The 17,830-nt window shown below is 44.0% G+C and overlaps 1 protein-coding gene across 6 annotated transcripts in view; it reads left to right on the top strand.

The window, feature by feature from the left end:
* Positions 1–17,830, top strand: part of CAMK1D (calcium/calmodulin dependent protein kinase ID) — a 392,843-nt gene that overhangs the window by 172,757 nt on the left and 202,256 nt on the right. The window contains exon 1 of one of the 6 annotated variants that reach the window (XM_053572402.1): positions 4,738–4,882. The exons of 4 other annotated variants lie outside the window; for them this stretch is intronic. In XM_053572402.1, coding sequence (XP_053428377.1) covers positions 4,851–4,882 — 32 coding nt within the window. In that variant the 5' untranslated portion in view covers positions 4,738–4,850. Of the gene's footprint in view, positions 1–4,737; positions 4,883–13,364; positions 13,508–17,830 lie in introns of those variants that run through there. One more of the 6 variants, XM_053572403.1, reaches the window with a different exon arrangement.

Genomic DNA, 17,830 nt, shown 5'->3' with positions numbered 1-17,830 from the left:
ATTTGTCTTTGCTACTATTAAAAATTATATGGTAAGCATATGATAGAATAAAAAATATTTATGAAGGTATTATAAAACCTACCCAGGAAAAGAAGTATTTTTAAGTTTTTGAAAGCATTGTGTCAAAGGTCCATAATCACCTTTCACCTAGGCAGGATCTGGCATTGACCTGGGGGAGTCCCGGGTCTTACAGGTCAAGAGCCTATAAGAACTGCACGTAACTCCCTTTAAGAATGTTGTATAGCTTGGTGTGGAGGGGGTTGGCTCATTTATGGAAGTGTAAGTCACCGCTGAGGTTCAAGAAAGGAAATCTGTTAATTGAGCTCAAAACAGTGCCAGGTTCTTTCCAGAAGGTAGTTTGCTCATTGAAACTTGGGAGCCATTAATAGTGCCTTTTTGTGTTTAAAATTCTGGAGAAATTGTAAAGACAAATCTCAGCCAGAGGATTTTCAACAACAGGAGAGTGTCTTTGGTTACCATTCGCCATCTTACCCTGCTGTGGTCTGTATTTTTTTCTTTTTTTTTTTATTTATTTTTATTTATTTATTTATTTTTTTGTGGTCTGTATTTCTAAAAAGTTTATCTCATGTCCCATCTGAGAAGAACTGATAACCGCAAGTGGAAGTTCTCTCCCAGTGCTGCTGGGAATTCGATGTGTTATATCAGAATTTTTGTATTCGTTCTTAGGTATTTGGTGCTGATTTCTACCTTTGAAATGAATACAAATTTACAGCTCTCAAAAACATGTGTGAGGCTGAAGGTCTGTGCTTCTCTGTCTAAGCTGTTGGGTAACCAGGGAAGGACTTTTGCATAGAGGGGGAGTGGGAAGGAATGTCGGGAAGATTAGGGATAATTTTTGAAGTGCTGTGTAAACAAGGACAGGTGTCAGAACCGATGCCTGTTGACACCTGGGTTTTGACTGTGAAAGTCTCTGCTACAAGGAGGGGCCCTAAAGGAGCAGCTTGGCCTTGCTGGAGACATCCAGAAGGAAGATTCAGTACAGTGTCCGAGTCTGGGTGTCTGGGAGAATGCCGGGGCCATTACAGAAACAGAAGCGAAGAGAAAGGCGGGGCGTGATGCTCTACATTCAGGTGTTGTCCTGTCCTTCCAACAGGACAGCTAATGACAGAATTAATTAATGCCACCCCATAGGCCTGAGAGCAACGAGGCCCTACAGCAGCTGGGAGATAGAACAGAGCCCGCCCTGTTCTATGATGCCTGTGGGCGTCACGTGTGCTGAGGGGCTGGGGAAGGAGAGGGGGGCACAGTGCCAACCGTCATTTTTGTCGCCACGAAGAGTTGGTTTACACAGAGATGCTGGCCAAATAACACATTGGTACGTGAAGGCTGGCACTGCTGAAATGTGTTTCTGTCAGTAGGACAAAAATCTAGTCTGGATTTTCAGATAGAATAAATGAAGCAAACACTTAATGTGAATATTATCGACAGTATTTAGTGTATGGGTCTGTTTTCTGAAGTTCTGACTGACTTCCAGAACAATGGTTGTCCAGTATAGACTGTGATGATTTTAGAATCCTACTAGTTTTCTTCTTTCCTTCTATTCTTACTCTTGGTTGCTTTCTTTAAATTCTTTAAAATCCTGCCTCCAGATCTCCAAATCTATGTATCAGACGTCCTCCCTCATCACCTCATTTGCTAGCCCCTTTGTGACATGGCTTCTGCCCAACCCTGTACTGAAATTGTCTCCTCAAAGGGTGATGATTGATTTTGAGTTGCCAGATATCTTAGTCTCTTCATAGTAAAGAGTGCCCTGGACTTTGCCTGCCCTCCCTCCCTCCTCCCCTACTTCCCTCCTTCCTTTCTTTTTTTAAGGTAGACTCTCACACTGTCCTCCTGGGCAGAGTACTGTGGGTGTCATCATAGCTCACAGCAATCTCAAACTTCTGGGCTCAAGCACTCCTCCTGCCTCAGTCTCTAAAGTAGCTGAGACTACAGGTGCCTGCCATGATTCCCAGCTAGTTTTTTCTATTTTTGGTAGAGATAGGATTTCATTCTCTGAACCCCTGAACTCAGACAGTCCACCCATTTCAGGCTCCCAGAGTGCTAGGATCACAGGCATAAGCCAACACACCAGGCCACCCTTGTCTTTTCTGAAATGTTAGGCCCTGTTTGCCAACACTTGACTGATCCCGTCTTCCTAAAACTCAGATTCCTTAATTATGAGATTGAGTGCAATTACCTCCCTGCTTTGCTGACCCTGCTTCTTTCTCCTGCTTCTGAGCTTTGCTTTCCACATTTTCATCTGTGGAGAGCTCCTCATTTTGTCTCTTGCTTTAATTTGGAGAACTGTGAAGGTTGTAAGCCCAGCCCTGACGACTCTCCAAAGTAGTCTCCAAAGTGGAAAGACAGGATGGTCCATCGGGATGCAGAAAGAAAGTTAGAACTTTCACTGATAATCCCATCTTTAATAATAAGAAAGAAATTAAGAAGTACAGTGTCTTTCTGGAGTGATGGTTGGTTTGTCAGGGACATGGTCACAGACCTCCATGTCCTTCTGAGGGAAGCGTGAACCCACGGAAAGTCCCTGCTCACCTGCCCTCTGCCTGGCAAGGCACCGGTAGTTTACACGTGGCCGGTCCTGTGGATTCCTGGATTACATTACCTAGTTCTCCCTAAACCAACCATCAGAAGAAAGAATTTATGAAGATTCCCAAAAGGACATTGTGGCTTTAAGATGATACTAAAAACACAAGTACCTGTACACAAGATAACTAGAGAGCTGAGATTTTTTTTTCCTGAGAATTTTTTGTTAGCCATGTTATAAGGATAAAACAATTGAGGACCTGTCACTGGGTCTCATTTGAAATATTTCTATTAATAAGGTTTTTCTAATGAAAGCACAAAGGTTATTTATATTATTGCTAAATAAAATACAATTTATTTTAGTTATTCGATCTAATTCTTTAACATTTTAATGTTGTGTAAGTTTTAAATTTACATAATAAATTAGTACAGTGGTATCTCTATATAATTTATAAATCATAGTACCTATACTGGGGCTTTTGTACCTAAAGGGTTTTGTACTAAGAGGGGTACAGAGTCAGTACAATTTAGACAGCATTGTTTTAGAGACTTGGGCCTATATTTCTAGAGCTCTATAGACAAACCCATGTTAGGGTCTGGCTTGAGCCTATGCAATTCAGCCAATCAGCGTAGCACACGCCAGTGCATTTCAGCCAATCAGCATAGCACACGCCACGTATCTCAGAATGCAGAGCTGGTGCATCCAGTGAAAAGGGAACCTCATCCTTGCCAATGGCTGACACAGACAGCCCTGTGAGGCTGGGGTGGAACAGCATCGGGGCTGAAGCGGGTTGATGGAGAGCACTCCTCTTCTGGTCCCACTTCCTGGGTCTGCCATTACAAAGCCCTGCATGGTATTTCTTGTGTCTTTCTCTTTCTTTCTTCTGAATCCCTGTGCTGTACCCCCTTGCCTTACGCCTGGACAACTACAACACCCTTTATCCTCTACCTCTTCTTTAGTGTGCTACTAAAACCCATCAATCTGACACCCTTCGTTCTCTTGATTGATGAGTGGCTGTCCATCGCCTGTGGCACGTGGCCCATCCACGGGTCTGACATTCCAGGCCCTTCATTCTGTGCTTCCTGTTGTGTCTCTGGGACGTGTCCATCTCTTCCCACTGCAGCAAACACGGAGAGCTCTTTTCTCTCTCACTATGCTACTCTGCTTCCTGTCCCCTTTCCTACCCGACCCCTGAGAGCGACCGAGTTTCAAAGGGGTGCCCTTGGTGCCCTTGCTCAGTGGAATCATCTAGAAAGGTGTCCACTCAAAGCTTTTCCCCTTATGCCACCTGCTAAAGGCACTTTTCCTTCAGCAGAAAACCCCAAGATCCCATCTCATGATCGTGTGTGAAACTCCGCAGGACCTTTGGGCAGAGCCAGAGTTCCCCCACGAGGGGACTCCTGAGGTTTACTCTCCAAACCTGGTTGTGTGAGCCAGGCCTTGCTTGTCTCTAGATGATTCTTAGAGCTGCCATTTGCTCATGAGTACGATCTGTTAAGTAATTTAACTAACAGACGTCTCTGAATTGGGACTTCAGGTTGTACCAGTGTAGTGGAACTAAAATATGCTCTTTTCCTCTTTTCTCCTCTCCTCTCCTTTCCAAGTTTCCTTTCCTTTACCCCCTCACTTTCCTTTCCCTTCCCCACCTTCCTTTCCAAGTTTCCTCTGTTGCCCACACCAGAGTGCCATGGTGTCAGCCTAGTTCACAGCAACCTTAGACTCCTGGGCTCAGGGGACCCTTCTGCCTCATCCTCCCAAGTAGCTGGGACTATAAGTGCCTACCACCACACCCACTAAGTTTTCCATTTTTAGTAGAGATGTGATCTTGCTCTTACTCGGGCTGATCTTAAACTCCTGAGCTCAAGTAATCTTCTCACCTTGGCCTCCCAGAGTGCTGGGATTATAGGCATAAGCCACCGTGCATGGCCTCTTTCTGTCTTTTTAAAAAAAATGTAGCTCCATTGGAAAACTGGGGCCTACAGCTGTGGGCAGCTTGTCTACCAGGCCACAGTATTTGGTATAAATAGGGAAAAAAGCCAGGGACTCTGCAAGTGTTGAATTAGCTGCAGATTAACTCCTCTGGGAACTTGGTTCAGAGGCCAGGGGAAGTGAAAGTGTACTTTGTGTGTAGAAGCCTTACTATTCCAACAGGGCTTGTTAACTAGAACACGTTTCACTTTGTACTTGAAAAATGGAATGTAAATCATAAAACACTGTATCAGTTAAGCCTTACAAGACAGAAAAGCAGAAGTCAGCGAGTGCCTTGTCCTTCTAATGGGCACTGGCCTCAGAAGAATGTGGAAATATGTCGAGAGGGGACCCCACGAATGGCCAAAGGTAAGAAACCAGGTTCTGGGGAGAAAGCCACAAGTGTATTATTATAAAAAGTATTATTTTACCTGGGGAAAAATTATTTTTTATTTTTTTATTTTTGAGATAGTCTCACTATGTTGCCCTCGGTAGAGTGCTGTGATGCCACAGCTGACAACAACCTCCAATTCTTGGGCTTAAGCGATTCCCTTGCCTCAGCCTTCCAAGTAGCTGGGACTACAGGCGCCTGGCACAACACCGGGCTATTTTCTTATTGCAATTGTCCTTGTTGTTTAGCTGGCCCGGGCTGCATTTGAACCTGCCAGCCTCAGTGTATCTGGCTGGCACCCTGACCACTTGTGCTATGAGCGCTGAGCCTTACCTGGAGAAATTTGACAAGTGACACTAGTTAATGTGTGGGGCACTGTACTGGTTTTGTTTTAAGTCTTGCAGAGTTAAAACTTGAATCCATCTGCTTTACTTTATGGTAGAGATGGCAAGTTGCAGACCAGTGGTGTCCACAGTTCACCACTAGTCATTGGCTGAGCTAGGGTCAGAACATGGGGCTCGAGGATGCACAAGTCATAGATGAAATTTAGGTTGGATAAAAGCTGCTCCTTCGGGGAGGATTACCTGATATTTGGGTGAGAAACTCTAGTGTCTTGTCTGGAGAACTTAGAAAACAGAGTCTCCGTGGAGACAGTAATACCTCTCCCCAGAGAGGGGAGGGATGAGCTGATTTCTCAGTAGTTGGCTTTCCTTTGGCATCTAATAGAAGAGAAATTGGTTCTGGCAAATACAGAGGATGCCAAAACAGTGCATACACATTTTAAGAAAGGAAAAAATCCTGAAATTTGTAATACTCAGGTCATGTTTGACTTCTGTAATCATAAGAGGTGCTCAACGCGACTTGTGTTCATCTTTTGTTATGAGCGTACGTTGAGTGTTACAGTTTTAGTCCAGAGTTTTCCTTTCTTAAAATGTGTATACAACTTTTGGGCACCCTTTGTATACAGTCTCATACTTGGCATTGTTAAAATGGCTTTTCTCATTTCTAGTCAGATCAGTTTCAAGATAAACAGCAAGGATAACACTGTTTTCCTCGTCGGAAAATCTCTTGGATTTTATGTGACATTTTAAGTAGATCAGTTTTAGTGTCTCCATCTTCCTAATGTTCTCTGTGCTTTGGCCTCTCTCTGGTAGTGTTTTCGCTGTGAGTTCTTTCTAAAAGTCTTTTAGAGATGACGGGAGTGTGGTTGTGCTAACTAGATGTAGGAGAATCAGAACATTCTGATGGCAAAGGGGCTGTCAGCACTCTGACATGGTTTGTGTGTATTGTCAGTGAATATTGTTTGTTAACTCTGGTAACACCTGCATTTTTCCCCTTTTTTTCTTTAATTTTTAAATGTTTTTAGTCTCTGTGTTGCCCAAGCTGGGGTACAGTGGCACCATCATAGCTCACTGCAGCCTCAAACTCCTGGGCTCAAGTGATTCTCCTGCCTCAGCCTCCCAATTAGCTGGGACTACAGGTGCTTGCCACTGTGTGTGGCTAATTTCTTAAAATTAGGTGTTTTTTTCTTTTGCAGTTTTTGGTCAGGGCCAGGTTTGAACCTGCCACCCCCTGTATATGAGGTTGGCGCCCCACTCCTTGAGCCACAGGCACCGCCCTTAAAGTTAGTTTTATTTATTTATTTATTTATTTATTTTTTATTGTTGGGGATTCATTGAGGGTAAAAGTTAGTTTTTTTTATAGAGACTGGAGTCTCACTATGTTGCTCAGGCTGGTGTCAAAATTCCTAGCCTCGAGTGATCCTGGTGTCGTGGCCTCCCAAAAAACTGGGATTACTGGTGTGTTTGCCACTGTGCCCAGCAAATGCCTTTATTTCTTTTTGGACACTTGGAGAGCAGGTGTCTGGACTGAAATATCTCAGGTTCTCCTTAATATCTTATGAATATAGATCCTTAAAATTGCCTGAACACTAAGATTTATATAAGTAACCAAAAAGCTAAAAGAGTGCATTGATTTTATTTGGAAAAGTAGCAATACATTTTAAGTGATAATTTTTTTTTTTTAAAGACAGTTTCACTCTGTCACCCTGAATAGAATGCTGTGACATCATAGTTCATAGCAACCTGAAACTCTTGGGCTTGAGCGATCTTCTTGCCTCAGCCTCCCAAATAGCTGGGACTATAGGTGCCCACCACAATGCCTGGCTAGTTTTTCTCTTATAAGACAGGGTCTCACTCTTGCTCAGGCTGGTCTCCATGCTCAAGTGATCACCCACCTCAGCCTCCCAGAGTGCTAGGATTACAGACACCCGGCTTCAGTGATAATTAAGAGGGAATAAAATGTGATTCTCTAGGAAGAAAAAAATTGGACTTCCTCACCAAAGCCATAGAGCAGGGGTCCTCAAACTTTTTAAACGGGGGCCAGTTCACTGTCCCTCAGACCATTGGAGGGCCGGAGTATAGTTTAAAAAAAAAAAAAAAACAACTATGAACAAATTCCTATGCACACTGCACATATCTTATTTTGAAGTAAAAAAAACAAAACGGGAACAATTACAATCATACCGACTCATGTGGCCCGTGGGCCGCAGTTTGAGGACCCCTGCCATAGAGGCTGTTGTTTAAGAAGTAAGTCATAAATGTGTAGTGACGTGGAGGAGGAGAGATGATAATGGTGAGATGGTGGTGATATAACAGCATATTCTATTTGTTGAGTATGCATATTCCTGTAGTGTGTATATTTATCCCCAGACTTTATAACAGCAAAAGGCAGATGTCAAATCTCCGTTTGACTGATACAGAATCTGAGACTCAGAAAGACTCAGTAGCTTGCCAAAACTGAGTCGAACATTGAGGTCTGTCTTGAATCTAAGCCTTTGTGTATCATCTTGCCTCTTATTATAAACATGCATGATAATTCTTGCACTAAAAAAAAAAAAAAAGCCAACCAACTGAATCAAGGAAATCATATACAGTTTGAAAAGGCAACAGGAATGTTTTGGGACTACTGGGCAGCTAGATTTTGTCCTGGGAGCTGATATTCAGGTCAAACATGTTGCCTCCCCTACAAAGAGGTTCACTGAGGATAAGCCCCTCTGGGAAATTTTTCACAACTCAGCCAGCATTTCTTAGAATGAATCAGAGGCTTAAGCTGGTGGTTCCTCAAATTTGAGCACATCAGAACCACCTGGAGGGCTTGTGAAAACACAGATTGCTGGGCCTCACCCTCACCCCTTATGACCCCGGATTCTGGGGCCTGAGACTCTGCATTTCTGGTACCCAGTAATGTTGGTCTAAGCGCCCCCAAGGCCACATTTTGAAAAATGCTGATTTAAGCAGCCACTGCCCAAAGTCTCCCTTCTGACCCAGAAGTTGTTTCTCAAATGTCATGATCAAGTGCTATGCCTATGAGGACTCAGCGTGGATGACTAAAGCCAGTCTGCAGTGACCTGACACCTTGGTGGCCTCTGGACAGCAGCATCTCCTTTTCCCAGTGGATGAGGCGCTCTGCCAACATGCTGGCACAAGTTTGAATCGAAGGTCAACTGTGACAGGTGAACCACCCCATGCCTCAGCGTCTCTCAGCCTTTTGGGGAAAGAGGAAGATTTGCCAAGGTCACTGCTACAACTTCAGGACGTGAGCATTCATAGATCTGAGGCCCACGATGAATTAATAAAACAATGGCCAAACTGGTGTGATGTCTTCTAGTTTAAATATCTTTTAAGGGCCGAGCTCGGTGGCTCACAACTGTAATCCCAGCACTGTGGGAGGCTGAGACCGGTGGATTGCTTGAGCTTGGGAGTTTGAAACCAGCCTGAGCAAGAATGAGACCTCATCTCTAAAAAAAATAGCTGGAGGTTGTGGAAGGCACCTGTAGTCCCAGACGTAAGAGGCTGAAGCAAGAAAATCACTTGAGTCCAAGAGTTTGAGGTTGCTGTGAGCTGTGATGCCAGAGCACTCAACTCCAGGGTGACTGAGTGAGCCTATCTCCAAAATAAATAAATAAATACATTTAAAATTGTTTCTATTCTGTTTCTCATTAATCGCATCTTAACATGAACCTGGAGCAATTCTAATACAGTTGGAGAACATGTCTCCAGTTTGCTTAAACTAAAGGTGTTCATTGGGGAATATTAGTATATCTTGGGTAATGGAGGGGGAAAAAGAATAATCCAGGTTTGCCTGGTGGACATTGGGGTCTATTCTTAGGATAGCATCTTAGGAATAATTGATCTGCTTTCTAGGATTAAGCCCTGCTACCTTCATCCCATTCTTTTTCCTTTTCCAAACTTCATATTCCTGGGATTGAATAGTCCAGGATTATTCTTGGACTAGCAAATCTGCCAGCGCCCTATCCTTGGACTAGCCTTGGTCAGGCTCTGTGGCATAAGTGTGGCTCTTAGGGGCTCACCTTGTTGTTTCAGGAGCTGTACCCAGAAAAGGGGGCGTCCCTGTGAACTGGCCCCCCACCAAGAGTTGTCTCCAGGTATAGATCTCAAAGGCGTGTCTCACTTCAATGGGAGTCAGGGAATAAAAAATGCAGTTTTAGCCCTCTGAAGAGGAACATTTCTGTTATTGTAGCAGAAGCAGTAAAACTTGTCCTGCTCAGTTTAAATATTCTGTACTCCCTGTTACCCTCGTAGGGTACCTTGTAAGGAGTGACCCAGCCTGCAGGGAGATACAGAGTGTCCTGGTGGTCTTTTAGCAAGAAAGGTTTCCTTTCATTTATCACTATTTTTAATCTTTTGTGCAGTGCTCAGTTTTGAATGTAGTGGAATTAAATACATGTGCAAACACATGACAGTCATGTGGCCGGAACACCCTCCAGCTTTTCATGGCTTCCTGAAGCCTGGTTCTTGTATGGTGCTTTGCTTTGAAAGGACAGCCCCAAGGGTAACCTTCCCCTCTGTGTCTCCTGCTGAGGAGTCCTGCCACTCCCTGTGGTCTTTTGCCAGAGCCAGGTTGGTGTTAAGCTCTTTGGTCTGTAGTTAAAATTGTCTTACAAAAGCAAAAAAAAAAAAAAAAGCATCATAAAAAAAATGTGGGAAAGATGTAATCTCAGAATAAAGAGCTGTCTTTTAAGTAAAAAAAAAAAAAAAGAAGAAGAAAAAGGAAAGAAACCCCCAACTGTGTTTCTATACTTATTTTTGTGATTTCATCTGTGGCAGGTGAGGATTCATCTGCCACTGGCCTAGAGGGGCTGTTGAGACCTGCTGTTCCAGCTCACTTCTCTTCCTTTAATGATAAGGAACATGAGTCAGTAGAAGGCTACTCTGAAACCTCATCCCTTACGGGTGAATTTGGACCATGGTTTTGTTTTCTTGATTACCTCCCACTTGGGGCATCTTTCCATTAGTGGTTTTGACTTTATTCCTCTGTTAAGTTAGAGTTGGAAATGATCTCTAAGTCCCATGCTCTGATTTTATGATTTCTTTTCCTTTTACGGGGAAACAAACTTCTCAGCAATGATGGTAAATAACCTAAAATTAATGAACAATGACTGAGGAGTAGCCAGCCCACAGTCACTTCCTAAAATACCCTCTGACTCCCTAAAGAAGCAGCCACAGATAACAGTTTAAAGCCCCCTCTAACAATATCCTGGATACAAAATTCAGGGAGATTTGGAGCTCAAACACTTTGGCTCTCTTGTTGTCTTTGATTATTCAGGGTCAAGTGATGCAGCCTCAGTAACTTACATGCTTTGATTAAAGCCCTGGGTTCTGGATACTGGCTGCATATCAAAGCCACCTGGGCCTATTCCAGATAAATTAAATCAGAATCTCTGATATGATTTAAAAAAACAAAAATCTCCCCAGGTGGCTGTAATGTGCAGCCACAGTTGAGAGACACTGTTATTACTGACAGTTCAGGACTTGTCCCTGAGGCCCCAGGAAGAAAGGACAAGTAGTTTGAGGAAAGGAAAAGAAGTTAATTTGCTGGCAAATGAGGAGGATGGCAGACTTTCATCTTAAAGAACCACTATCCTGGGCGGCGCCTGTGGCTCAGTGGGTAGGGCGCTGGCGGTGGGTTCAAATCTGACCCCGACCAAACTGCAACAACAAAAAAAAATAGCCAGGCATTGTGGTGGGCACCTGTATTCCCAGCTACTCTGGAGGCTGAGGCAAGAGAATCCTAAGCCCAGGAGTTGGAGTTTGCTGTGAGCTGTGTGATGCCACGGCAATAAAGTGAGACTCTGTCTGTACCAAAAAACAAAAAACAAAAAACAAAAAAACAAAACCAAAAACCACTTATCCTCCCTTTAAGCAGAATACAGAATTTTTAAAGGGGATTTTCAGTTTTTAGTCTATTGCTGTTTAACTGTAGCTAGTGATCCTGGTTGATCTTATCTCCCACCTTATCTCTGGTGAAGATGATCTCATGACCTTTGCCTGGACAGCTCCACTGAGCCATCTCCTGTTGTTTAAGATACTGGAAAACTGAGAACAAAGAACCCTCCTCTGCTCCTCTGATTACTGGCCTTGGGCAGAGTACAGATTTTAATTCCCCAAAAGAGTGTGTGTAGGGGTTTAAAGAGACAACTTGTAATAAATTTTACCCTTTTGCAGGCCTTTGCCTTTGTTACAGTTGGGCCAGACTAACAGAGCCTGAAGAGGGTAGTGAGGGCGCCACACGCTGTATAAGGTAGAGCAGCTCAGGCAGTCTGCAGTGGAGTTCTCTTCTTACAATAAAACAACTTACATTTACATATCATTTTAGAAAAATATTTTCACCCTTTGCTTATTTGATGTTCAAGGGAGAATATTTAGGTTTGTCTTAATGTCTCCGTAAATTTTTTTTTTTTTTTAAGACGGATGACCTGTTATCATAGACCTGAAGAGATGAATTAAGGAATGGTTGTGCTATGGAAGGCATTTCCTGATTTATGAAACATTTTGCCTTCCAGCTCTTTTACACAGTGGTTTTCTTGTGATTTGAGGTTAAATTTTAAGGATATATTGACATGTAGCTTTGCAGGTGCACATGACTGACTGCGTGATGTTGAGATGGATTGGTGTATAGCAAATCTGTACAAAGTAAGTGACTATTTCACAGGGGGTGGGGAAACTTGGATGGCTCGGTATATATGGAAATTGGTAGGGCATTTGGGGACCCCAGCTGCTCTTTGCCCTTTGAATTCCATAAATGGGTGACAGCTTGCAAGACACAGAGGGCAGCTCTGCCAGATGTGTGTGACTGTGGTTGGGTGGGTAGAATTCCATAGCTGGGTTGGCCACACATGAAGATGGTGAACTTGTTAAGAATAATGATTAGGCACCAAGCCATATTTGCTGATTGCATACTTAGTGAATTTGAAAAGTAGCTTCAGCCCAGAGGGCTTTTAGTCACAGAATTTAAATAAGAGATACACCCATGAGAATTTGCAGGAAAAACAAAGAGAAATCCTACTCTTTAAAAGTGCTTGCTAATTGTTTGGGCATTTGTGACAAAAAGGATAAAACACCGGGTGGGAATCAGAATCCCTTGTTAGATTTAGCAAATAATCAAGTCAGTATTGGGGGAATTTTTGTCGTTACTGTCATTGCTGAACTCATCATCTGAGGGAAGGTGGCGAGGAAGTTTCTGTTTCCTGCATGCTGATCTCTGCCCCCACCACATGCACCTGTCCAACTCTCCCTCACTCCTGGAAGGGAGTAGCAGAGGAAGAAAACCTTTCCGTTGAACTAGACATCCAAAAAACCCACAACCAACTTGTTACTCTCAGCTGCTGTTCAGGAAGTCACTTAGGCCTTACATCCAGCTGGAGGGAGTTATGTCAATTCAAAGTGCCCTCTTTGGGGGCTGGCAGTCCGGGAGGCCCAGGCAGGTGGATTGCTTGAGCTCAGGAGTTCAAGACCAGCCTGAACAAGAGCAAGGCCCCGTCTCTAAAAATAGTTGAGTATTGTGGCGTCGCCTGTAGTCCTGGCTACTGAGGAGGCTGAGGCAAGAGGATCACTTGAGCCAACACTTTGAAGTTGCTGTTAGCTATAACACTACAGCACTCTACAGAGGGCGGTAGAGTAAGACTCTGTTTCATAAATAAATAAATAATAAAGTGTCCTCCTTTTGGATAACTTTTTTTGTTTTGTTTTTATTTTGAGAGTTTCACTCTCTTACCTCAGGCTAAGAGTTCCGTGGCATCATAGCTCATGGCAACCTCAAACTCTTGGGCTCAAGCAGTCCTCCTGCCTCAGCCTCCCAAGAACCTGGCACCACTGGTGTGGGCTACCACACTCAGCCAGTTTTTCTATTTTTAGTAGAGACAAGGTCCTTCTCAGGCTGGTCTTGAACTCCTGACCTCAGGCAATCCACCCACCTTGGCCTCCCAGAGTGCTAGGATTACAGGCATATTAGCCACCACACCCAGCTGAATAATTTTTTAAAATAGGAAACAGACTGTGCAAAATGGACAACTTGCAACCCAGGCTCATTTAGCATTTAAGGGAGCCTGACCTGCTCCCTTGAGCTGGGAGAGGTGGTTGGGATGCCAAGCCCACAGGCAGTGGCCATGCCTCACTGACCACCAGCGCTTTGCTTTTTGTGGTTAGCATCTTTTTCTCTTAAACTGGAAAAAATTGAAGAATTTTTGGATGGTACCAACAGAGCTGCAGAAAAGAAAAAACAGACTTCTTGGCCAGGAAGAGGCAAGTGAAAAGTCTTCCCTAGCCCTTCCTTTGCCAGTGACAATGTAAGACGTTTTTGTCTTCAGAAACCTGCATCTCTTAATACTGAGTGGCTGTGAATGGGGGTAGGTGAGGGGCCACGGAAAATGGCAATTTTCAGCATTTACTGCTTCCTAGGAACAGAGACATGAAAGAAAATCGCCTTTAGGGGAATGTGTGTCCCCCTTCATTGCAGTTATTTAGTAATTTCTGAGAGTGGGATTTTTCTGCCCAGAACATCCTGTAAAATGCAGAGCTGCCAATATCCTGCCGTAAACCCTCCTTTGACGGGCCCTTTGCAGCAGAGACCTGATAGAATAACTTGGATGTGCCAAACTTCAAAGCTGAGGGTGAAAGGAGTGGGGGAAATTAAACTTAAAGCCACCTAAAATTCCTTGCAAATGAGAGTATGCTGAAAAACACAATCACAAGCTGAGCACTGCGTTTGGAGCCCTCGTCTACATGTACAGACGATTTGCCATTTTCTGTAGCACTTTCTGTATCATTTCGGGACGCTGAATACTTTATTTCTTGCTTCAGAGTTAATCATGTACATTTCTTTAACTTCCTAACTATAGTTCTTTTTATTTTGCTCTGGGCACCTGGGCCAGTGCATCTTTCATAGTTACTGTTCCATGATTTTTGTTGAATGAATGTACTTTAACAAAACAGGGGCGTGATTTGTTTTTTCAAATTTGCTTCCTGATGAATTATATATCTGTTGCTGGGCAGAGATAAAGCTGCTACATGTAGAAAGAATAAAGGAGCCGTCCATGTGATTGGAGTCACCGAACCATGAAGTTTTAGAGCTTTGAAGCACCTGGGATTTAAATTCAACCTGTTTGTTTTGGAGATGAGCAATTAGGCTCTTAGAGATCTGGTGACTTGCCTAAGGTTGAAGGGTTGGTGGCAGGTGAGTCAGCCATCCCCCTCCCTCCTCAAGTGTACACTGACACCGCTGACAATTGTTTTAGCTGCCTGTTGTGGTACATTTAAGTTTCATCATCTCTATGTCTCTGATTCTCCTTGGGGAAGATGCTTAATTGATTTTTAATTTTATCTTCTCTGAATTTGGGGCTCATTAGTTTCTTTGCTGCTCTCTACTTTCTAAAATTAAATTTTGTTTGTTTGTTTTTGAGACAGAATTCTCAGTCTTGTCACCCTAGTTGGAGTGCAGTGGTGTCATTGTTACTGGAGGAAGAGGGTTCAGGCTGCCTGTCAGTGTCAGCCAATATGTAGAGATGGGGATAGGTCCACCAAACTGTATTTCTCAGAAGGCCAGGGATTCTGGAGAACAGTGAGAGTAGCCTCACCAAGATGTTTTGTCTTTCCATTTCCAAAATCACAGTTTTATTCATAAAAGTTCAAAGCAAAGACCTCATTAATAACCCTTATTTAGTGTAATAATTGTCATAACTCCATGACTTTTTACAACATTCTAATTTAAGAGTTAATCACCTAAATCAGTCTACCTAAACTGCTTAAGATAGGCATCTTTAGGGTGGGAGCTAACTTTACAAAACAATAAAAATGGAAGACTGAAGGTTAAAGGTCTGTTAGGACCTAACCCTACCAGACCAGCTATGTCCTGCTGGCCCTGTCCCATCTTACTCCCACTACATGTGTTTTCATGGTCATAGCTCACAGCAACCCCAAACTCTTGGGCTCAAGGATCCTCTTGCCTCAGCCTCCCCACTAGCTGGGACTGTCGGTGCCCCCCGCCTTGCCTGGCTAATTTTTTCTGTTTTTAGTAGAGACCGGATCTCATTCTTGCTTAGGCTGCTCTGCATCTCCTGAGCTCAAGCAGTCCTCCCACCTGGACCTCTCAGAGTGCTAGGATCATAGGTGGGAGCCACCATGCTGGCCCTGTCCTAACTTTTGTCCTGAATTCCAACTTAGGAGCAAACTAAGAAAACCAGACACACGTCCCTGGCTGGTCAGATGCCACACTTGGCCCCCACAGCTTCCCACCGACAGCCTGCTCTCAGGGCACACTGGACCTTTCTTCTTTCTTTCCACTCTAAAGCGTCACATTCCCCTCCCTGCCTTTGAATCTCTGCCAGAGGCAACTGCAAGTGACAGTGGCCGACTCCCCTGTTACAGGACGTTCTGAATAAATAGCTGTGGCTTTTCTCCTGCGGTTAGGCATCACTTATTTCCACACGGGGGAAGACCCAGGGAGAAGCCCAGCCCTGCCCACTTCCACATTCTCTCTGGTCGTGGCTGTATATCAGGCCTGCATCTGCATAATGGATTTTTTCAAAAGGGTGTATGAGCAAGTCGTGGTTGATGGCTAAAATCAACATACTGTCTGTGGTGCCTCCTGAGCCGACCACCTGCAGCCTTGCCAAGACAGGACAGGGGTTGGTGCAGCCGAGAGGCAGCCCCTCCGCATTTCTCAGTGCTCGTAAAACTTCTTTAGTAACCGCCCTGAATCTTCCAAGGTGGATGATAGCAGCCATCCTCTCTTTCCAGGAATCCATCCTTTCCTCTTATTTTAAAAATGAGGATTTTGCTTATTTTCTGGTATTTTTCAATGTGGATTGAAAGTCTGAAATCGCAACTGAGGTTCATAATTTATTAGCCAGGGTTATTTTTCTTTTGAATGTCAGTTATGAACTTTAAGTAAAGTGATGCCATTATCTTGTTTCAGAGACTTGGCAAGTGTCAATCCTTCTGAACAGTGCCGTGGCCTAGGTGGCACGTGGAGGGTTGGGATGGTGGAGATTTATGCTTCCAGAGTGTCTGTCAGTCTCCCAACCCCCCATCCTCTGAAGTGACCACTTGACATTATCTCAGTATCATGCAAAGTTTATACAAATGCGGCTTCATGCTCCTTGTTTACAAACTTATTGGAACCAGAGTCCCTTTAAGGAAGAATGTCTGGAAAGCACTCAGATCACATCCCAGCCCATGGTCATCCCTCAGAGCCTGCTTTTGGCTGCTACTCCTGTCCTCTCACAGCTCCTAGTACTAATCCTGCTACCCTATGAGATAGTGGTCCGGAGCTGCTACTCACGTCTCTCTGTGTAAAACCTCCTCCCGCCCTCCTCCCCCCTCCTTGCTGCCCGGCACTTGCCACCCCATCTTTCAGGTGCCTCTCACACGTCACTTCCTGTAGGAAGCCCTCCTGAACTCCAGCCCAAATTTGAGCTCCTATTTTATTCTTGTAGACCAGGGGTTAGTAAACATTTTCTATGAAGTGCCCAATAGTAAATATTTTAGACTTTGTGGGCCATACAGGCAACTACTCAGCTCTGATGTTGCAGGATGTATGGCCTGAGTTCCAACAAAACTTTATTTATAAAAGCAGGTGATGGGCCGCTGATCACTGTTTACTGACTCCTGTTTTAGAGCACTCTGTACTTTTTCTGTGCAGTATGATTATGTGATGGTTTGTTTCTTATTTCTCTTGTTAAAGACGAGGCCCGATTCTGTGGTGTCGATTTCTGCATCTGTTGGGCAAGTTTAGTGCTGGGCACTTAATAGGTATGTATCGTATGAATGAAAGAACGAGGTGGACACGTAATAGACACTGGGGTCTGCTTTCTGTTTCTTCTCTGTAAACCACTGTCCTGGTCTATCAAACATTTTCTTTATCTTTTAGCTCCGTCTCTTTAAAATCCTTAGTGGTATTTGGCCTTTGTCCTTCTCCTTATCCCCAAATCTAGCTCTTTTAGGACTTGTCTATCCTCCCAAACTCGGGCCACGTACCTGGTAATGCCTACCAAGCAGCTTTTGTGCGAGATGGGAATTTGTGCTGTTCTCTTCACTAATTGAAAGAGTCATTCTAAGACATGAGCTCATCTCATGAGGGCATTCATATTACAGGGAGGAGCCCCAAGATGTGTCAGATTGCCATTGATGTGATTTGGGAGAAGGAAAAAAAAGACTAGCCACCACCTAGCAACCCTGCCCCAAGCATTTCAGGATGTAGTAATTTCTTTTACCAAACAAGTTTGTTTTGCTCAACCACGTTTAAGCCTATAGGTGTATCCTTATTTTTATAGGCCGCTGATTTTGAAGTAACATTTGGGGACAGCTGATGCCAGTGGTATTCTTCCTGCCTTTTGAATGCCTTGCAGTCGAGAGTGTCACCAGTCCTTGGCCTTCGCAGGGCCAGGACTTAGTTGGAACGTGGACACTCCCACCACTGAAGCCCATGGCAGTGGTGAGCACTGCACTTTCTTCCCTTCCAATTTCCTGCTGTCAGCTTTCAGGGAGTCAGTGAACTCCAGCATCTCTGGCAGATATAAAAATGTTTCCCATGATTGGGAAGTTAAAGGATAGTTTGAGCTACTCCTA

Source organism: Nycticebus coucang, chromosome 20, assembly GCF_027406575.1.
Source record: "Nycticebus coucang isolate mNycCou1 chromosome 20, mNycCou1.pri, whole genome shotgun sequence".
In the NCBI taxonomy this organism is placed as follows: Eukaryota; Metazoa; Chordata; class Mammalia; order Primates; family Lorisidae; genus Nycticebus; species Nycticebus coucang.
The sequence above is the reverse complement of the archived record's forward strand: the minus strand, read 5'-3'. Positions and strand labels throughout refer to the sequence as shown.